Consider the following 23,637-nt stretch of genomic DNA (forward strand, 5'->3'; position numbering starts at 1 on the left):
AATCTTTTAAATGCATTGAGAAATGCGTCAGTGCTCATGTTTGATACCACCTCCAAGTGGACCGCCTTTGTCGCCAGACAAACGAATATTGACACATAAGCCTTTACATTTTTACTGTTTCTACGCGACCCTTCGCGAACGTATATCGGTCCGCAAAAATCTATGCCTACGCAGCTGAAGGGTCTTGAAGGTGTAACACGATAGGCAGGTAGACTTCCCATTAATTGCTCTGAGAATCTTGGTCTATATACTTGAAGCATTTTATGCAGCCTTGTAATAATTTTCTTACCGTACCGCGCGCCTTGAGCGGCCAGTATTTAAGCCGTACAGCAGCTAAAGTTGCTTCTGCTCCCGTGTGCATGAGTCTTCGGTGCTCATGTTCGATAATAAGCCTTGTAAGATTTGATCGTTGATGTAATAGATACGGATGCTTGACATCTGATTGTAAGCTTGAACGTTGGAGTCTACCACCAACACGTATTAGGCCTTCCTGATCAATAAATGGATTTAATTGCTTCAAGTTGCTTTTACTTGATACAACTCCTTTGGCCTTTAAATCATTGATATCCTTATCGAATGTTGTTTCTTGATCTTTTCTTATTAATCTCTTGATAGCTTCTTGTAACTCCTCCACCGTCAAAGGTCCGTGCTCCTTTCGTCCTCTGCAATTGTGAGCGAAGCGTAAGCACGTAGCTGCCACTCGAATAAGTCTGCTGAATGTGGAGAATTTGCTGAATGGATGCCTTGCGAATAATTAGATATTGCAACCACCTTTAAATTATCATATTCTTCATGCTGATGCTCATCATACTTCGTTATTTCGTCTTGATTTTTTAGTAGATAGTCACCATGTAGCCAACTGGGTCCTCCCCACCAGAGTTGAGAATTTATTAATTCCCTTGCATCAATTCCGCGCGAAATGAGATCAGCGGGGTTTTCTTTACTTTCAACATGATTCCAATTTTCTATGGATGTTATTTCTTGAATGTCTCCGACTCTATGCCCCACAAAGACCGGCAATTTCTTGTTTCTTGCTCGAAGCCAGTGCAACACTATTGATGAATCGGTCCAAAAATATTTGTTATTGATGTTAATTTCCAATGCATTTCTGACCTTGTCCATGAGCTGAGCTAGCAATTGCGCACCGCAAAGTTCCAATCTAGGTATTGACAATACCTTAATAGGCGCGACTCGAGATTTGGAACATATCAATTGCACGTCTATGGCTCCATTACTCTTGGTGCTACGCATATAAATACAAGCACCGTAGGCCCGCTCGCTTGCATCACAGAATCCATGGAGTTCCTTGCGAACATTATGATCATCCTCAATAATTTTTCGTGGTATTTCAAGGTCTTCTAATTTCTGCAGCTCCTGAATGTAATGCGACCATTTTGACTGAAGATCCGTGGGTAGCGTTTCGTCCCAATCTATTTGCGTCTTCCACAGTTGTTGAATCATAATTTTTGCATTTATGATAACTGGGCCCAGAAGTCCTAATGGATCAAATATTTGTGATATTTGCGACAGAATGGATCTCTTTGTGTGAGTACTTGAATTGATTCTGATTGAGATTCGATACTGAAAAACGTCCCTGAGGGGGTTCCAACTAATGCCTAGAGTCTTTGCAAATCCATCTTTGTCCAGTTCTAATAGCTGACCTTTGGAAGAGCTTGAGAGATTTTGCAATATTTCCCTATTGTTAGATGCCCATTTACGTATCTTGAATCCACCTTTACTAAGCATAGATATCAATTGATCACGGATTTCGAGCAATTTTGTTTTGCTGTTGGCACCCGTAATTAGGTCATCGACATAGAAGTCCCTACGTGCTACTGATGCTCCTTCGGGAAATGAATGGGCCTCTAAGTCAGCTAGCTGTCGTATCACCTTTGTGGCCACGAACGATGCTGATGCTGTGCCGTAGGTTAAGGTAAGTAGTTCATAGGTTTCAATGATATTTGCTGGATTTTCTCTCCATAGAATTCTCTGTAGCGACGTTTGCTCCTTGTTGACGATTATCTGCCTATACATCTTCTCGAGATCTCCTATTAGAACGTATTTGTACGTTTGGAAGCGTATCAATATTGATGTACTTTCTTGTTGCAAAACAGGCCCTATCATGAGTGCATCATTTAATGAGACACCGCTCGAGGTCTTGCTTGATGCATCAAAGACTACCCGCAATTTTGTAGTAGTGCTGTCTTGCTTGATAATACAATGATGTGGCATATAAAAATGCGGCATATCATCGTTGACAGGTTCCTGGAGCTTACGCATGTGACCTAATTCTTTATATTCTTGCAGGAACTTGTTATATTCGATTCTACGTTGGGGATCCCGATTTAGTCTTTTTTCCAAGCTATGTAGTCGCTGTGTTGCAATCTTTCTGGAATGACCCAAGTTGTCAAGGATGTTTGTCTTGACTGGCAATGTTATGATGAATCTACCATCATGATTTCTTTTGTACGTTTTTTAGCAAAATGAATTTCACATGCACGTTCTTCAGGCGTTCTTGAATTTATTCTGTTACAGCCTTCCAATTGCCAAAACCTTGTAAGACTGTCATTTAATGGCTCCCTCACGGCCAAACTACAGATCGTACCTTTTGGATAGCGCCCTGTTGCGAGTTCGCCCGAGACAATCCATCCTAACAATGTCTTCTGCCAAGATGGTTGATTATCTGCTAGCTTTATCCTGCCGATGCATAACAAGTCAAGGAATATCTCTGCTCCTATTAGAAGCTTTATTTTGGCTGGTTGATCAAATTGAGGATCTGCCATTATGATGCCCTTGGGTATTTGTAAATCCTCCCTACTTATTCTGCTAACGGGAAGATTTTGTGTGATGGTGTCCACCACCAAGCAATCTAACGCTCTTTTGTATCCAGATGTGCGAGATCCTATAATAATTTTCGCAATGCTTCTCGTTTGTATGGATTGCTGACCGAGCCCACACACTGGAATATTAGTATCTCGCTTAAGTCCTAGTTCCCTGCAGCAATCCCTTGTGACGAAACAGGATTGAGATCCATTGTCTAATAGTGCTCGAATTGTTCTGACTCCTTTCTTACTATTTAATACATTTACTAGCGCCGTGGCTAATAAAATTTGATGCCCAGGATTTATCGACGTATTACTTACAACGGCTGATTCTATTCCTTCTTGACCATCAACCTTTTCCTTTTTAGCATCCGGTTCAGGTTGACTCTTCGATATTTGTTCTGAGTGCAACAAGGTATTGTGACGCTTGCCACATTTCCGACACGTCCCAGCTGCACAATCCTTTGCAAAATGAGAATTCTTTAAACAATTTAAGCACAATTTATATGATCTAGCTTCTTTTATTCGTTGATTTATGTCGAGATCCAGAAAATCCTTGCATTTGTAAATCGTATGATTCTCCTTGTGGCAAAATCCGCACATGCTCTTAGTAGTGGCCACATGAGCTGTAGTACTCTTGTTGTGCGTTCCCTTTTCTTTAGATGACGAATCTGCGGCCTTTGTCGATCGCGACGCTGCTTCCAACGCTCTGCAACGCTGATTCAAAAAGTTAATTAATTGCTCAAAGTTTGGTAACTTACCTCGCTCTATTGTGGTTTCCCATTCTCGATACGTTGATTGATCTAATTTGCTTGTCATCAAATGTATCATCAAATCGTCCCAGTACTGTGTAGGTCTCTTGAGTGCCTTAAGTGCACGAATATGCTTGAGAACCGTGTCCAGTAGTTTTCGTAAAATAAAGTGATTATCCTTGCTCATGACTGGCAGCTCGAATAATGCCTTCACGTGTTTTCCTACGATGAGACCAGGATCATCGTATCTATCCTTCAGCATTTGCCAAGCTTCTCTATAATTTTTAGCTGAGGCCTCTAGAGAACTTATCACATCGAAGGCCTCTCCTTTGAGTGACGACAGCAAGTATTGCATCTTTTGTACATCGGGCAGTACTGTATTCTGTTCTATCATACTGTAGAACATGTTTCGATATGCTATCCATTCCTCATATTTACCAGAGAACGTGGGTAAGCTTACACGAGGTAACTTTAGGCTGTCGTTTATTAGGCTGGTTCCGTTTGTTCTCGGAGTGCCTTCTCTTCCCTGATGATTCTGCTCTGTTAATAGTGGACGAGCTTCCGCGAGTTTTTCCTCTATTAATGTTTCGAAGGCTGAAGTTACCGTGAAATATTTTTCTTCAAATGTTGGCCTTTCGTCGCTTTCTATTGGGACTTCCGCTTCCTCCTCGAATGTTTCTATCTCTGACTGTACCTGATTAAATTCGTCCCATGCAGTGTGTAGCTTCTGCAATCGTACACGCAGTTCTATTACTGTTGCTCGTTGGGCGTCTCTTCCTTCTATATATGAGTGAGCCCTTGTGCATTGCGACTTTATTGTCGTGCGCTTTCTTTTCAATCGCTTGACCTCCTCTTGCATGATCGACCTATTTCACCACGGTTTCTATTATTATAGCAAATTTAGTTAGAATCGTAGCGATCGTAATGAACTAATTGTGTTGCTTGACAGCTCAGAGGTTATGTTACGCTAGCTCGCCGTATGTAGCCTCTGATCCTTTTTTTTGTTATTAATATTTGTGCATTGCAGATGCACCTTTTATAAATGTGCTTCCCGACTGACTCAGTGAATCGCAGTCACGAGGATTTCACGCTTGGAAAGAACGTCTTACTTTTATTGTTTCTTCCTAATACAGCTGACTGTAACTGCATCCGGCTCGAAGGACCAAAATCCTATGGATAGGCATTTAATGATTTAATCCGTTTTGCTTTTTTCCTTTTACCTTTATTTCGGACTTGACTGACATTACAACGTAAGTACTCGCTCGACTCGACTCCCTCTCGTGGCGTTTGCGTCCACTTCCGTTTTACAAATAATACAGGCGCGAAATTAAAACATTTGAAAGTAGCAGTAACAGTCGTGTCTCCGCACTGCTCATTGATAGAATTCATAAGGTTACGCTTCATGGAGGCGTACAACTAGTGCTTCGCACGCTGCGCTAACGTTGTTGGCTACTGGGTGGTCGTAGCGCCGTGAAGAGTCACATACGTAAATGCGTGCTCTGCGCTCGTCACTCGGCACGACTCTCATGTCAGTTCATGGGGAACCTTCCCTCTTCTCGGGTCAATCCATCTCCTCCTTTCTCGCATACCGGAGTGGACTATGCAGGTCCTTTTTTCATTATTCCCTTCGTCGGTCGAGGACAGAAGGCGCGAAAGTCGTACATCGCATTGTTCGTTTGTTTTGTTACCAAAGCTATTCACCTTGAGCTTGTTTGAGCCGCTTCGGGACATATCATTTTGTACCGGATAACCGTTCGTTTAAACGTTGTTTATTTGACATTCACCGATCTCGTTCGTTTTGGCGTTACGACTGATATCTGTTTTGCTAAAGCATTGTCGGATCAACTGCCGTTTTCGTGATCGCGTTTTCAAACTTCAGTACGGTTACCGATTTTATCTTATGCTACCGTGTTTGTGGGCGAATTGTCTCGCTACCGCCTTATTAAACTATTACCGCCGTATCGGCTTCGGTCGAGCACGAATTCTACCGTTACATTCATCTTTAACCTTGTCAAATTGATTGTTAAATATATTTTTCAAAAAATTGTATATATTAAATCTTTCAAAAAAACCTGTCATATATATTATCAAGAGATATATTAAAACTTTTCAAAAAAAACTTGTATATATTAAAATTTTCAAAAAAGCTATTATATATACTTTCTACAAAAAAATATGATATCAGGAAATGGCACCAAGTGGGACTAAAGAACTATGAAAAAAGTTGTACACTATTTCTATAAAACTCTCCTATAAAATTCTATAAAATTAAAAAATTTTTTAATATATTTAAAAAATAAAAATATTTAATTAAAAAATAAAAAAATATAAAAAATTTAATCAAAATAAAAAGATATTTATTAAAAAACGCAAAAAAACTTGGCGCTGCTACACCACAAAGTATTATAAAGCAATGAAATTAACATGTAGTTTACTGTAGCAGCGCCAAATTTTTTTGCGTTTTTTAATAAATATCTTTTTATTTTGATTAAATTTTTTTATATTTTTTTATTTTTTAATTAAATATTTTTATTTTTTAAATATATTAAAAAATTTTTTAATTTTATAGAATTTTATAGAAGAGTTTTATAGAAATAGTGTGCAACTTTTTTCATAGTTTTTTAGTCCCACTTGGTGCCATTTCCTGATATCATATTTTTTTGTAGAAAGTATATATAATAGCTTTTTTGAAAATTTTAATATATACAAGTTTTTTTTGGAACGTTTTAATATATCTCTTGATAATATATATGACAGGTTTTTTTGAAAAGTTTAATATATACGACAATTTTTTTGAAAGATAAAACAATACGGTTTTGTTTTAGTTGTGACAAGAGCGTGTACTTGGCGCCTTTTTTTATACCTTTTTTTAAAAAAGGTAATTTTTTGATAGATATTATTTTATTTTTTTGTAATATATACCATGTGCACAAAGTACACTTTCTGTTCTGTCTGTCCACTAATTACAGAATACTGAGAGTGTTGTCAGCATGTCTTGCTACACTTCTGTACTTTAAGATCAAAAAAAATTTTTTTCATAAAGAATACTATTATTTTGATATACACTATCTTTATTCGTCCCCACAACACGTTATATATATATATATATATACATTTTACGACCGATATTATATCAATGTTAATTAATATCATCAAAGCTGCGAGCTGACAGGTCTGTGCGCCGCCATATTAGAAATTAGAAAAGGAAAGACGTCTTTTAGAAAAAGAAATCTGAACGCATTAGTTGAGTGCGTTCTGATTGGTTGCGTGCTGACGACGCTGACCAATAAGACATGCGTGACATTCTAGCGTGACATCCGAGAAAAATAATGATTTTTTAGATTTCTCGACTTTGGATGCATATATCTTAATTTATAAAGCACACAGAGCAAAAACAAGCATACTTTCCTTATATATCTTAGGTATGCGCTTTCGATTGAGCCTATTACCAACTCAATCGGCCCAGCCGTTACTGAGATCCGATAATCTCGGCTCATCTGAACCTTCCGTCTCGCGTAAAGATACACGGTCGGTCTTGCGCTACGCGTGAACTTGGCGCGAGACACTACCATGTCTCTTGATATCATTGTTAAATATTAATTACTGTATTATCCTTGCGTTCGCCTCTTACTCCGGATTCTCAACGTAACATAAAAGAACTGCACCCCTCTGCCATATACTGAGCGAGGAACGGCCGGACATATTAAAAGAATTATTGAAGTTACCGTTATCGCGGTGCGATTACACGCACCTGGCGCCCATTCCCGGTTACCGATTTCGTCGGGTTATCTCTGCTATCGAGTTACCGAATCGTGCATTTGTTGCCGATATCGCGTGAGTTACCTAGCTGCCGAAATACGTGGAGTACCGCGAGTTACCGAGTCGTGCATTTACTGCCGACACCGCGTAAGTTATCTAACTCCCGAAGAACGTGGAGTACCGCGGGTTACCGACTTCCATTGGGCGTGCTCCCTCGGATCTGGCATGATTCCGAGGCTAGTTCACGTCGCAGGCAATATCCGGGAACTAAACTTTTGATTTTTTCTGTCTATTATACCAATACCAAACGCATAGATAGATAAGCAAAAATTATTGATAAGAGATTTTTTTAGATTAAGCTTCTAATAATAAGTTTTCCAGCAAACCAATATGTATCTGTTACATAACTCCAAGAGCACATTTAGAGAACCAAGTAATATTTCTATAATTATGTATATAACTTATAACATTTCTCTTAATATGGCGTATGTAGTACTCTTGAGACATATCACCTATGTAACATTCTGTATTTCTTAATAATATCACAAATCTTATCTTACAGATACGTCTTTGTAATGTTATTACAGATATGTAACCAATATAATTTTTTTTTGCAACGCGCACGCGCGAGTCACGTGTCATTATACTCATTGAGTCAGCAATCTTCATTTTTATTCTTGTAGTGTTCGTACTTGACCTAATTTTATTACATTTGGACACGACAGTTTGTCAATTAGTGGCCATTTTGTGTATAGCAATTAATCAAAAAGGAAGAATTGATAGAGTCCTTTGATAGAGATTTACATACAAATTCATCAAAAATGATTTGATAATAACAAGAGTTCAACAAGAACAATAACCATAATAACCAACTAGATTAATAAAGGCACTCAAGCTAATTCCGAAAACTGTATACTATGATAAAGGTGTAGCATATATATTACAAACTTGTTTGAAAATATATATGATATATGTATAGTACATACGTATAGTACGTACGTAATACATACATACGTATAAGTATGTAAAATATATGTACATGTTACATTACATTTTTAAAAAAAGGTAAAAAAAAAGGCGCCAAGTGCACGCTCTTGTCATAACTAAAACAAAACAGTATTGTTTTACTTTTCAAAAAAATTGTCGTATATATTAAATCTTTCAAAAAAACCTGTCGTATATATTAAAATTTTCAAAAAAAGCTATCCTATATATTTCTTACAAAAAAATATGATATCAGGAAATGGCACCAAGTGGGACTAAAGAACTATGAAAAAACTTGTACACTATTTCTATAAAACTCTTCTATAAAACTCTTGTACATAAAGCTGTCGTATATATAATTAATTATATTATATACTGTATTTTATCATAAAATATAGTATATAAATAAAAATATTTAATAAATATTTAAATATATTTAAATATTTAAATATTTAATAAAAAATAAAAATATTTAATTAAAAAATTAAAAAATATAAAAAATTTAATCAAAATAAAAAAATATTTATTAAAAAACGCAAAAAAACTTGGCGCTGCTACAGTAAATTACATGTTAATTTCATTACTTTATTGCTTTATAATACTTTGTGGTGTAGCAGCGCCAAGTTTTTTTGCGTTTTTTAATAAATATTTTTTTATTTTGATTAAATTTTTTATATTTTTTAATTTTTTAATTAAATATTTTTATTTTTTATTAAATATTTAAAATTTTTATTAAATATTTTTATTTATATACTATATTTTATGATAAAATACAGTATATAATATAATTAATTATATATACGACAGCTTTATGTACAAGAGTTTTATAGAAGAGTTTTATAGAAATAGTGTACAAGTTTTTTCATAGTTTTTTAGTCCCACTTGGTGCCATTTCCTGATATCATATTTTTTTGTAAGAAATATATAGGATAGCTTTTTTTGAAAATTTTAATATATACGACAGGTTTTTTTGAAAGATTTAATATATACGACAATTTTTTTGAAAAGTAAAACAATACTGTTTTGTTTTAGTTATGACAAGAGCGTGCACTTGGCGCCTTTTTTTTACCTTTTTTTAAAAAAGGTAATTTTTTGATAGATATTTTTTTTTTTTTTTAATAATATATATACAACAGTTTTTTTTAATTTAATATATACAATTTTTTTGAAAGGTAATAAAATTGACTGGAAATTATAAATATTGTTGGAACTAATTTAGTATACATAGAACAGAAATATTAAACTTTGAGCTATTTAATTTTATTTATTTTAGACAAATCATCCACTAAAGTCTCGAATCATGTATGAATAATAACTTGTAAAATAAAAAATTTTCAAAGGTGTAATAGATACTTACTAAGACATTCACATTCACCAACATATCACTTATTTCATTTAATACGAATTTCTAACAAATTTGGTCACTCGTACTACACTGCTCTGGATTAATAAGCATTCTTGAGTGTGCACCAAAGTAACAAAGCAATGTAGTGCGAGTGACCAAATTTGTTAGACCGAATTCATTATTATTACTTTTTTATAACACTTTCTGATCTGGTTATATGTAAAAATGTCAAATCGTAAGCGCGCGACGCGCGGCTTCTAAGCGCCATCAGCGCACCTAACGTCAGAAATCGGAAACTGGACATTTTTTAGCTGGACATCCTAGAGAACCTAAAAAATATATGATAAAAATGTCAACATTTCGACTTTGGATTATTATAACTTTTTTTCTACAGCACCTACAGTAAAAACAAGCATACTTTTTTTATGTAATTTGGGTATACGCTATCGATTGAGCCTATTATCAACTCAATCGGCACAGCCGTTATTGAGATCCGATAATCTCGGCTCGTCTGAACTTTCGGGCTCGCGTAAAGATACACGGTCGGTCTTGCGCTCGCGTTGCGCGCTGCGCGTGAACTTGGCGCGAGACACTACCGTGTCTCTTGATAATATAAAGATCTGATACATATATGTAATATCTAAAATTGCTGACATAGAACTACATGAATGTATCTTTTACCTGTACATATAATATTACTTGTAATATTCGTAATATTACAGATACATATATAATACATTATATGGTTTGCTGGGTTTTGAGTTCCATGTCATAATTTCATATAATCCAATTTACTGCAGTCTTATTTTATACGTACAAACTGCATAACGCATATACAAAGAAAATATTTTCATGAACTGACAATCTTGTAACGGTAAAGAAAAATATATTTTCCTAATTTTTTTAATTTTTTTGGATTAAAATCGGATTTTAAATTCAGAAAGTTGGTTTCCCAGAACTCCTCTTTAAGCTGTCATTTTGGGAAAAGAGGAATCTTTTGAAAAAAAACAAAAAAAAAACAGGTTTTTATTACAATAATATGCCACTCAGCCATTTTTGTCGTAAGAAACTTTTGAAATAACACATCAATTAGCCTCTTCCTCTTTTACGGCGGGGAAAACAAAAGCACTCTTCCTCATGTAAAATTTTAATTTGTATTCGTTATTTTCATTTTTAGTTTTATTGATTAAGATTATTAATTATACGCACAAAATTTTACGAGTTTTTTTTGCAAGTTTTAAAGATAATTAACCTTTACTAACTCGAAGATATAAAAGAAACTAAAAAATAAAAGCCTTATGTTTTGATCTTCTTTTTTAATCTAAAATTGAAACATATCCTTTTCATTATAAAATGTCAAAAAACAGATTTTTTCTTCAAAAAACTTAACAGGAGATCAAAAAGTTCAAAAAAATTTTTTTTTTAATTTTTAAGATCGATTTAGGAGATTTAGCAGATATCGTGGTATCATCTTTTATATGTCAGATATCATCTTTTTCCAATTTTATTTCAATTCAAAGAAAATTCTTCTGGCAAGACGCTCGTAAACGTATTATATGTTCGTATACGTATTATATATGTTTATGAAATTTTGTAATATTTGATTAATTTTTTTTATCGTTTGTATAGGCTTTAAAGTTCTATATAAATATTATAAAATTCACAAAATTTACCTGTGTAGTCCACAATAATTTGTGCCTCCGCCAGAGAGCAATATTCTTATCATGTCCTGCAGTAGCAAAGACTTCATCATCAGGATGGACCGCCAGACCCCACAATTGTCTGCCATGGCCGAATACTACTTGGTTGAATCTTCTTTGCAAAGAACCTTCGAGAATGTTGTTTCGTGTGGTTCCCACATAAATATTTCCGTCGTTTCGTCCAGGACGTTGCGGGTATATACTACGGATTCCACCTACCGATTCTGGCAGCTATAACATGAAATTTGGATCTGAATATGCAATATATACTTTTTGGATAGTAATTTTGCATTTCAAATGCATTTTATTAACATAATCTTCTATTTTTTATTGTGTCTTCTATTTTTTTATTGATTATCTTATTTTAGTAGTATTTTTTGTAATGATAGCTATTGGCTAAATATAATTATAGTATTTTATATTTTGGAAATATAATACTTTTTTAATACTTCTTTATAAAGTCAATATTAATAAAAAATAATAAAATAATGAAAAAAAGATAATTATTATTATCTTTATTGCACGTCTATGATAATGCCTTTATATTAATAAAACGTAAAATATTATTTTTTTGTTAATATTAGTGATGATAAAATCAAGTTAATATACCTTCAGTCATAGATATACAATAATTAATTTGTGTTAATAAAAAATTATATAATTAAATAATGCAAACAAGTTAATAAAAAATTAATTAAGTTAATTGTAATAAAAATTAAATTAAATTATACTGGGTGTCTGATAATTACTACGACAATGCTCGTGAGCGGACAGATTGTCGTACAACACTCGCAGTCATACCTAGAGCATATATCCCATAGTCTAGCTGCGCAAAACGCATGTTTGTTCGCTAAATCCTTCTTAATTAATTTTTCAATAATTATTGCAAAAATTGTAAAAGGATAAAGGAAATTTCTATTCGACTCATTATAGTCTATCTGCTTACGAGCGTTGTCGTGGTTATTATGAGATACTCTGTATAAAGAAATTTATTTATTAAATTATATAAAAATTATATAATACATAAATAAATATAGTGTTTTTCATAATACATAAGTATTGGGTCTGTCAAAAAGTTTGATTTGATTTTTTAATCGATCAATTTATTAATTAACGCATTACCTGAAATAATTTCAATAAAATAATCTCTATTATTTACGATGACTTTTCGAATATTTTCGAAATTCATGGGTTTACTTCTTCAAGTGAATTGCAGATTGCATCATCATCTACCTTCATGGGGCATTCAGATCGTGGCTTATTATTGAGATTAAAATTGCCGTATTGAAATTTTGCAAACCATTTTCTATTTTGGAAGTTACAGCGGCTTCTCTATAGACTTTACAAATGCTTTTAGTGGTGGTAAAAATATTCGAACCTTCTTCAAACTTAAATAACATAATGACGCAAAGTTTTCGACATTTATTTTTTTAATGTGTAAACTCAATGAAAACAAACTAATTTTGCATCAAAATAGCAACTAAGAATGTAAAGTTTGCAACAAAATATAATATATAGACATTTTTAGCAGTTTTGCCACTATTAAACAATTCTAGTAATTTGAAAATTGAACCGAACTTTTTGACAGATCCAATATATTAGCCGTTTGTGCATGATGACTGAAAACATATCAAGTTGCATATATGTGTACGTGCGCACGTGTGATTGATTTTTTTACACATATGTTATATTGTGTCGGAAAATCTCTCATTTTAATCAACCTTTGTGTCAGTGATGCGTTTGTAATTTTGCAAAGAGTCCCAAGCAGCTATTTTTCTATCTTTTTCGCCACCAGACAGTAGTGTGCCTTCCGATAACATGACGAGAGAGCTAATGCCCCTATTATGTGCCTCAAATTCCATGCGCACAAAATATGCTCCATCCGCATCCACTGAATATACCGTAATGAAGCCATCACTATCCGCTGTGACGACGTCGCCATCTTGTTCAAACTGTATGCTCGTTACATGTGTACGGGATGGCTGAAAGCATATCAAGTTACTTATATATAGTTTTAAAGTAAAATTTAGAAAAATTTGATAAAATTGTCGAGTAGGAGACTTTCTCCCAATGACCTTAGCATTGACGCATATTATTAAGACTACTACTCTGAGTAATACTGTTTTAGTCGTTTGTTATTATTTATTAAAAAGTTATTAACAAATTAAGTTTAATGAATAAAGACTTTTAGCAAATATATTTATTTAAGGCCAACGCATTCTATTTATCACATTTCAATAAATAAAACATTTTCTATTATAAAAAATTCTATAAATGATCAGTAATTATAAGTTGTATTAAAAATAAGTGTAAAATTGACCATTAATAATTAACAGAAGAAGTGATCTAAAGAGCCGTGCACATATTCGATTATATGTTACATGTTACATCATACTTTAAGTTATTTATTCCATAATAAAAATTATAAAGACTCCAATGATTAAATATCAAATTAAAGGAGTAAAAACAGCCAACGCTAGTTGTTCATGCAAAAACATGTATTGAACGTATACTGAAATAATAATTAAATTTTAGCCTGTTATCAAGCCTTTTTCGATATCAATAATAATAATATTTAAAATGCACGCAATCTTTTGACTTACAATATTAATAAGAATAAACAACATTAAAATTAATAAAGAAATTGTCTATTTGGGCTTTTTTAATAAACAAATTATCATATTAAAAAAATAGCTTCGTCAGCCCAGAGCTGGGTGTTGGTTGCTCAGTAAAGAAAAGTTAACAATTAGTTAATTCAGACGTTTCGGCTCATTTATTTTGGCCATCTTCAATGAAAATCCATAACAACAAACAAAAATTCGAGAAAGAAGTAACATGAGAATAATAAAAATATACGCCGCAAAGTTATTGCATTTTGATTACAGAATTCAGCCGTTTACACTAAGCCTACATAAAACTGGTATGAAATGTCGGAGTTATAAAATTAAAAAACTAATCTTATTTGAATTGTCAGAGATATATAAAAAATTAGCATGACGTTGTGTAACGATCCAGATGGATAATGCACTAATCTAATTCAGCGGTCGAATATGTTTGAATTATCGATCCAATGTTCTTTGACTTGTGAAGCGCACCGCAGTAATTCCACATCCTTTTTTTCTTTTTGTTTTTTATTTTTTAAACAAAATATATATATATATATATACATGAGGATATGTGGAGGTAGACGACTGGGCGGTCACCCTGCGAGACTGTCAGTTATAGAATTGAGTGAAATATGTGATAAATAAGTGTCTCTAATATTCTGAAGCTATTAAATAAATAAAGATGACCAGAGAATGAGAGTCATAGACAATAAAAACAGTAACAGTTTACCTCAATGCACAAAATCTGTCAGATGTAAAGCAATCAGACTGTTAGTGGTATGATCGGAAGTCCGATTGAAAGGTTGAGATTCTCGACAGTTAGAGACTTTTATGTATGTCACCTTAGTTGTGTATCTATCGAGTGAGAACTGAAGCTACATGTAAAGACGACATAAATTGGGAAAAAGAAGGAGCTAATATATGAAGGGAGTGGAGGGAAAAAAGAGGAGAGGAGAGGCGAGGCGAGGGGTCGAGTGAAGTGCAAGAGCTAAGGAGAAGGGAATTATCGGAGAATAGGTAGATAAGAGTTAGGAAGGAGTTCGGTGTCACTTTGTTAAGGCTATTGTATTGTTTTTTAATGTGTAACGTTTCGGAAACCAATCTTTTTCTGTAGGAAGGTTCTCTGTCTAGAATTTCAATTTGTTCCCATTCAAAGTCATGGTTGTGGTTTAATTTATGACTCGAGATGGCAGAGGGGGAACCAGATCTTTTGTTAATATCCGCACTATGTTCTTTAATTTTCGTTCGAAGTTGCCTCTTCGTTTGCTCAACGTAAGAAGCGTCACAATCGTGGCAAGAAATTTTGTAGACAACTCCACTTTGTTGCATCAGGTCGAGAATATCTTTTCCTGTTTTTATAAATTTGTCTAATCTATTGTTGCAATAAAAGGCTGCTTTGAAATTGTGTTTTTTTGTGACAGCTGTGAATTTTTCGGATATGTTATTAATATATGGAATTGTGAAAAATCTGGTTCCTCTCTCTTCTGATTCAGCCATATTGTTTACGTTGATGACATTTTACTCGCGGCACCGAAGAATGAATTAGACAATGTTTTAGACATGTTTGGCTCGATGCATAAACGATTAAATCGGAATTTATCTTTTCGATAATTAAGAAAAGAACTCAAATTCTATTACACAGAGAGAAAAACAATATGGCTGAATCAGAAGAGAGAGGAACCAGATTTTTCACAATCCCATATATTAATAACATATCCGAAAAACTCACAGCTGTCACAAAAAAACACAATTTCAAAGCAGCCTTTTATTGCAACAATAGATTAGACAAATTTATAAAAACAGGAAAAGATATTCTCGACCTGATGCAACAAAGTGGAGTTGTCTACAAAATTTCTTGCCACGATTGTGACGCTTCTTACGTTGAGCAAACAAAGAGGCAACTCCGAACGAGAATTAAAGAACATAGCGTGGATATTAACAAAAGATCTGGTTCCCCCTCTGCCATCTCGAGTCATAAATTAAACCACAACCATGACTTTGAATGGGAACAAATTGAAATTCTAGACAGAGAACCTTCCTACAGAAAAAGATTGGTTTCCGAAACGTTACACATTAAAAAACAATACAATAGCCTTAACAAAGTGACACCGAACTCCTTCCTAACTCTTATCTACCTATTCTCCGAAAATTCCCTTCTCCTTAGCTCTTGCACTTTACTCGACCCCTCGCCTCGCCTCTCCTCTCCTCTTTTTTCCCTCCACTCCCTTCATATATTAGCTCCTTCTTTTTCCCAATTTATGTCGTCTTTACGTGTAGCTTCAGTTCTCACTCGATAGATACACAACTAAGGTGACACACATAAAAGTCTCTAACTGTCAAGAATCTCAACCTTTCAATCGGACTTCTGATCATACCACTAACAATCTGATTGCTTTACATCTGACAGATTTTGTGCATTGAGGTAAACTGTTACTGTTTTTAAAAATACAAATAATATCAAGTTATTGCTTTTCCTTAATTAAATTAAAAATCGTTTTAAAATAAAGCCAAACAGAGCAAGAGCTGGATCGATTTGCTCAAAAATTCTTTTTTATTATATACAGACGTTTCGGCCAAGGTACGTGGCCATCTTCAGTGTAATACAATTATAAAACTTAGAACATAATTATGTTACTGTTTTTATTGTCTATGACTCTCATTCTCTAATCATCTTTATTTATTTAATAGCTTCAGAATATTAGACACACTTATTCATCACATATTTCACTCAATTCTATAACTGACATTCTCGCAGGGTGACCGCCCAGTCGTCTACCTCCACATATCCTCATGTATATATATATATATATATATATATTTTGTTTAAAAAATAAAAAACAAAAAGAAAAAAAGGATGTGGAATTACTGCGGTGCGCTTCACAAGTCAAAGAACATTGGATCGATAATTCAAACATATTCGACCGCTGAATTAGATTAGTGCATTATCCATCTGGACCGTTACAGAACGTCATGCTAATTTTTTATATATCTCTGATTCAAGTAAGATTAGTTTTTTAATTTTATAACTCCGACATTTCATACCAGTTTTATGTAGGCTTAGTGTAAACGGCTGAATTCTGTAATCAAAATGCGATAACTTTGCGGCGTATACTTATTTTTATTATTCTCATGTTACTTCTTTGTCGAATTTTTGTTTGTTGTTATGGATTTTCACTGAAGATGGCCAAAATAAATGAGCCGAAACGTCTGAATTAACTAATTGTTAACTTTTCTTTACTGAGCAACCAACACCCAGCTCTGGGCTGACGAAGCTATTTTTTTAATATGATAATAAACAACATATTAAATAAGCTGCACGAAACCGATAATAAATGATGTCAAGCATTTCACAATGATAAATTTGTGTAATGAGTCAAGTATTTTGTACTAAAATAAAATAAAACTGAAAATTTTAATGATAATTCTCGAAAGGATGAAACAGAATAAATAAAATAAGTGCATAATAGACTCCCGATAGATGCGATTTAGTAAAAGACATGGAAGAGTCAGATAGTGTAAAAATGTACAAATTAATTTATCAAATCATGGTTAAAATAATAGTGAGAGCGTTATAAAGCAAAGAAACGATGATCCAAGCAATGAGGAATGGTTGAGGAGGGGGAGCTTAAAATATAAGGAATAGGAAAGGAAGTATAGTGGGACATGGACAAGGAATTATTAATTATTGTTCGGTTGCCGACAGTTTCATAACATTGTCGGTTGCATGTAAATTTTTATATGCAATCTTTGATAAAGGTAATGACCAGCTACCTTTTATTCGCGAGTGGATCGAGTAGCTTACGGTGAAAAGGGATGGTTCATTTGCATGTTTATTTCATATATTATAATTCGTCTGTCTTTGTTGATCGTTGCCTTAGCAACAGATTGATATGAAACCTATTCTCTTAGCAACCGTTGTTGTTTACAATTTATATTCAATTAGTAAATATGTGTAATATTGTATTGTAAAACTATTGTGAAAGTAATAAATGTTTTGTGTTTTGTGTTACGTCAAAATGTTTATTCTCTCGTATTTGTGCCTGTCGAAGACAATCATAATTGTAGTGGATCTCTAACCAAATATTTCGGAGAGGGCGAGTTCCCCAAACATTTTGGTCCTTCAAGCTGGATAGAATTCCTGAATTTTTGCAAGTCTTGTGGATATCTCGAGAGATGCTTTCGTTAATGCAGTTTCGCATGGGTGCAATTCGGGACCTTGAGATGAGTAAGTAACATTTTGTTACTTATATCAGTGTCACGTCGTAGGTCAGTACATTCCTCTTTTCGCGAGTGTCGTGATATCGGTCAAGGCAGCAACCCTACGCGAGAGTCACGCCTTCGAAGAGTGCGTTTTGCTATCTGTACGTGTCGCGCCTTTGGTGAAGGCACCCATTTTTTGACTTACGCGTTGTTGATTAGTACATTTCGCGAGTGTTGTGATATCGGTCAGGTCAGCAACCCTCCGTGAGAATCACGCCTTCGTTAAGTGCGTTTTTGCTATCTGCACTTGTCGCGCCTTTGGTAAAGGCATCCATCTTTTCGATCTACGCGTCGTAGTCGCCTGATATTCGCGTTGTGTCTATCGATTGAGGCGTTTTCGATTTGTGTCATTACATATTACGCTCAAAAGATACATATTGTATTTCTTCGATATCACATCAAACATGGAGGCTACAATCAAGAAACAGATGTCCAACGTTGGATATATTGAGGTTTGGGAAAATCTTGTCAAGGTTGGCAAAGAAAAGTTATCGTCAGCGTATTTGAAGACTCGCCTGGAATTACTAGAAACTTATTGGACTCGTTTCCTGAACCAACATGACAAGATTCTGTCGTTCGATTAAGCAGAGACTACGCATTATATGACTTCACAACAGGAGGATGTCTTCACAACAGTTGAAGAAAGTTACATTGATGTCAAATCAAGAATAACTGAAATTTTGTCAAGAACAGACAATGTGGAACATTTAGTTGATGATTCATTCAATTCTAGTTCTGGAATTAAACAACTCCAGTTACCTCGAATTAACCATTCTTCTTTCGATGGAGATCAACTGGCATGGGAAGGTTTCCGGGATTTATTTAAGTCCCTGATTCATGACGTGGAAGGATTGTCTCCCACTCAAAAACTACAGTATTTGAAGATCAGTCACAAAGGAAAAGCTGCGTCAATTATTGCTAATTTACTGATGTCCTCAGACGGCTATGCTCTTGCTTGGAACGAATTAGTATTTCGTTACGACAACAGAAGAGTTTTAATAGCTATTTATATGCATAAGTTGCTCTCTTGCCCACCAGTGTCAAAGGCATCTGCAATTGAAATCAATCGAACACATATAAAGGAAAGGCTCAAATGATAACTATCAAATAATATAATAGAAAGGCATTGAGAGCCGTCGCGGGATGTTAGTGCAAAATTTTAATTTTTCTTAAAGAAATTAATTTTTAGTGTTGTGAATGTAGCAATGCGTTCTTTTTGCTCATTAGGTTGTCCTGTCGAGTGCTGGGATGATTGGTTTGTTCACATTGTAGTCGATAAATTAGACTCATCGACACGATTGCAATGGGAAATCACTCGGAGATCTAATCAAGAGTTTCTTTCATTTGGAGAGCTCAAGGGTTTTTTGACTACACGAGCTCATGCTTTGGAAGCGGCCAACCCGCGAACATTACAAGATTCCTCTTCAGAATCTATCAAATCCAAAACAAAAAATAATGTCTCTTCTCATGCTACAACGTCAGATGCAGAAGAAAAAAAAACACAATGTCCTCATTGTAAAGAGCAACATTTTTTACGCTCATGTGTCAAATTTAAGGCTCTTTCTACGGAACAACATCGTGAGCAAGCAAGAAAGAAAAGGGCTTGTTTCAACTGTTTGGCCCAAGGTCATGGCAGCCTGTCCTTCAAATTATTGTTGTCGCACTTGCAACGAAAAGCATTATTTGCTTCTACATCAATCAGAAACGGATTTACAATCACAGAAGTTATCCAAATCGAAATCCACACAATCATCTTTGTCGTCTGACAAACTCAGCTTGACAGAAGATACAAAAAAGTTGCTGCATTGTCAAGTTTCACAAGTAGCACCGTGCTGCTCGCAACTGCTTTGGTAAAGCTAATCGGTTCTAACGGTAATTCAATGATCGTTCGTGCGCTTGTCGATTTAGGGTCGGAAGCATCATTTATTTCAGAACGAGTAGCTCAGAAATTACGACTGCCACGACGTAAAGTAAATGTTACAGTTTCAGGACTTCAAGGAGTCACCACTGGAAAGGTCACGCATGCTGTTTCCCTTACCATCGGTTCAGAGTATTCGCCATCTTTGCGTATTACTTTACCATCTGCTTTGGTTTTGGCTAAGCTCACTACTGTTTCTCCTGGAATTTTCAAAGGTGATTGGCCACATCTTGAAGGGATCCAGTTGGCAGATCCAGAATATGGAAAACCAGCTACGATTGATGCAATAATTGGAGCCGACATTTACGGAATTTTACTCAATGGTGGAGTAAAACAAGGTTCTCCAGGAAGTTCGACAGCTCATTCTACTGTTTTTGGATGGGTGTTAATGGGATCATTGTCAGACAGAATCAGTTCTCATTCTATTAATATTGTTTCTTACCATTCGACAATGGATAAAGATCTTCATCAAGATCTTCAACGATTTTGGGAAATGGATGAGGTATCTACCGAGAAGATTCTCACACCCGAAGAAGCTTATTGTAAGCAACATTTTATAGATACTCACACGCGTGACCAAGAAGGACGCTATGTTGTGCGCCTTCCAATTAAAGAAGGTTCATTGACGGGACTTGGACCCTCTCGTCAAAGAGCTTTGCAAATGCTCTTGACAACAGAGCATCGACTTGAGCGAAACTCATTGCTCAAACAAAATTATATAGACTTTTTGAATTCATATCATTCTTTAGGTCATAGGGGCTTGTATCTAATGGACAAGAGCAAAGTAATAAAACGTATTACTTGTCACATCATGCGGTCGTAAGATCAACAGACCCTGAAGGCAAAATTCGGGTCGTGTTTAATGCTTCTTTTCGAACATCTACGGGAGTATCATTAAATGATTGTCTTCTTGCTGGTCCTAGACTTCAAGCAGACTTATGGATGGTTCTTATTCGATGGCGTCCGTTCCAATTTGCATCGTCAGACATCGTCAAGATGTTTCGACAAATTCGTGTCCATTCAGATGACATGGATCTTCAGCAGATTTTATGGCGGGCGGAATCGAGTGCGGAAATACAAGTTTTTCGTCTTACCACCGTCACATACAGAACACCCTTGACACTTTACCTTTCTCTTCGAACTCTTCAGCAGTTAGCGCAAGATGAAAGTACACATCCTCTTGGAGCGACAGTTATTCGTTTTCACACATATGTCGCCAGAGCACATTCTTTGGAGGACGCATTGGAGGTTAAAAACCAAACCATCGATTTTTTGGTGTTTGGCGGTTTTCAACTTAGTAAATGGGCCAGCACACACAATGTTCTGAGTCCAGAAAATAATCAATAGGAAAGGCTTATTTCATCCGCAGATCATGTTGTCACTTTGGGTGTTTTATGGTCACCTTTTGATGATTAACTCAATTTGAGAGCAATTCCGGATTTAATCTCGACAAGAGAACCCACTAAAAGGATTGTTCTTTCGGACGTCGCAAAGCTGTTTGATCCAGCAGGTTGGGCAGCTCCTGTAATTATCACCGCCAAATTCTCATCCAGGATCTTTGGATGGCTGGTTTAGAATGGGATCAACCACTTTCTTTTGATTTTCGAGTGCGATGAGAAAGTTTTAAGTCAACTTTTTCAGACTTAAATAAATTAAAGATTCCTCGTTGGACAGGAATAGAACATAGCATGGAGTTGCATGGATTTTCAGATGCCTCCGAACGAGCATATGCCGCGACAGTTTTTATACGAGGCAAAGGACCATCTGGTATTTATCGAACAAATTTACTAGTCGCAAAGACCAAAGTCGCACCGGTTAAGCCAGTTTCGATTCCGAGGTTGGAATTGTGTGGCGCGCTTTTACTGGCTCGACTTCTGAATCAAACTGCCATTGGACTTGGCATTTCTTATCCCGATATCTTTGCATGGACGGTTGCCAAAGTTGTTTTAGCTTGGATCAAAGCTCATCCATCCAGATGGAAAACGTTTGTAGCAAACAGAGTTGCTACAATACAAACTTTAATTCCAGCAAAGTGTTGGCGACATGTATTTTCTTCGGAAAATCCGGCGGATGCTGCAACTAGAGGTATTTCGCCGTTAGAATTATCAGAGTTTCGACTATGGTAGTAAGGTCCTCTGTGGTTAGAAAATCCGGTTATTTCATGGCAAAATGAAGAAAATGAACTTTCAGAAGAGTGTGAGCAGCGTAAAGTTCTCGCCGTCAAAGCGGATCAATCCAAAATAGAGAATGAGTTATTATTAAGATTCTCATCTCTCAACAAGTTATTAAGAGTTACTGCTTATTATATTAGATTCTTTCGTATTAAAGATCGGCCAAAGACTATTCATCTTTCAGCAGATGAACTCAATGAAGTCTAGAAACGATGGTTGCAATTAGCACAGTTGCAGAATTATTCAAAAAAACTCGTGGCTCTCACTCGAGGGGAACCTGTACCATGTCGTTCGTCATTGTTATCGTTACAACCAATTCTTGGTTCTGATGGATGAATAAGGGTTGGCGGTAGACTTAGGCACTCTCCGTTGCCCTTTGAGGAAAAACATCCCGTTATTATTGCGAAAGAAAATCATCTTTCGCTTTTACTAGTTCGTGATGCGCATCATTGTACTTTACATGGTGGACCACAGCTGATGCGGAGTGTTCTTGCTCGTCGCTACTGGATCGTGCAAGCAAATACTCTTATTCGTTCCGTAGTTCATTAATGCACCAAGTGTATTTGTTTCCGAAGTAAAGCTGTTCAACAACAGATGGATCATCTTCCAGTTGACTGAGTACGAGCTTTACGCCTATTCTTGTCTTCAAGTGTAGATTATGCTGGTTCCATACAATTACGGACTACGAAAGGACGCAGTCAAAAATCATACAAGGGTTACATATTGTTGCGCCCAGGCTTTTTTGTCGCTGATGCTGCATGCAGTCAGTTGAGAGACCGATCGATAATATCGATCGGTCGTTCAACAGTTCTGGAAGCTGTTTCTTAACAGCTGAAATGTTATAAACAGTTTCTTTGGTAATATTGTTTAGACGTCTCTATGACAGTTTGTAAACAAACTGTGAGGCGTCAGATTTTCGGGAGCTATCTGTTCGGGCGGACGTATACGACAGCTCCGATTTTTCAATCTGTTTTTCGGTTACTCGTTGTATTCGTTTAAGTTACTGTTATTATTAAAATGTTTCTTTTACTCTAATAAAATGTTCCTTTATTCCGCGAGTTCCGTTTGACGTGTTTAATACCGTTCTGTGGGCGCAACAATATAATCACTGCATTTCGTGCGCAGCGCGTTGTCATATGCAATCAGCGCATATTACACTTTGAAGTTTCGCTTGTAGTGACTACGGGAAAATAATATATGAAACGAAAACAGTAAATGAATCAATCTGTTCAACATATATTCACCCTGACTCTACCCTCTTGGCCCGACTTGACAGACAATAAATTGAAATATAAAATTCCGTGAAGTTTACTCTTTTTC

The 23,637-nt window shown here is 35.4% G+C and overlaps 1 protein-coding gene across 2 annotated transcripts in view; it reads right to left on the reverse strand.

Annotated features, from left to right (window-relative positions):
• DCX-EMAP (Doublecortin-domain-containing echinoderm-microtubule-associated protein) overlaps positions 1-23,637 on the reverse strand; it is a 587,536-nt gene that overhangs the window by 85,820 nt on the left and 478,079 nt on the right. For both annotated transcript variants that reach the window (XM_067352202.1, XM_067352203.1), the window contains 2 exons: positions 13,084-13,344; positions 11,336-11,593 (listed from right to left, as the gene is read on the reverse strand). In XM_067352202.1, coding sequence (XP_067208303.1) covers positions 11,336-11,593; positions 13,084-13,344 — 519 coding nt within the window. The remainder of the gene's footprint in view (positions 1-11,335; positions 11,594-13,083; positions 13,345-23,637) is intronic.

Source organism: Linepithema humile, chromosome 3, assembly GCF_040581485.1.
Source record: "Linepithema humile isolate Giens D197 chromosome 3, Lhum_UNIL_v1.0, whole genome shotgun sequence".
NCBI classification, from domain to species: domain Eukaryota; kingdom Metazoa; phylum Arthropoda; class Insecta; order Hymenoptera; family Formicidae; genus Linepithema; species Linepithema humile.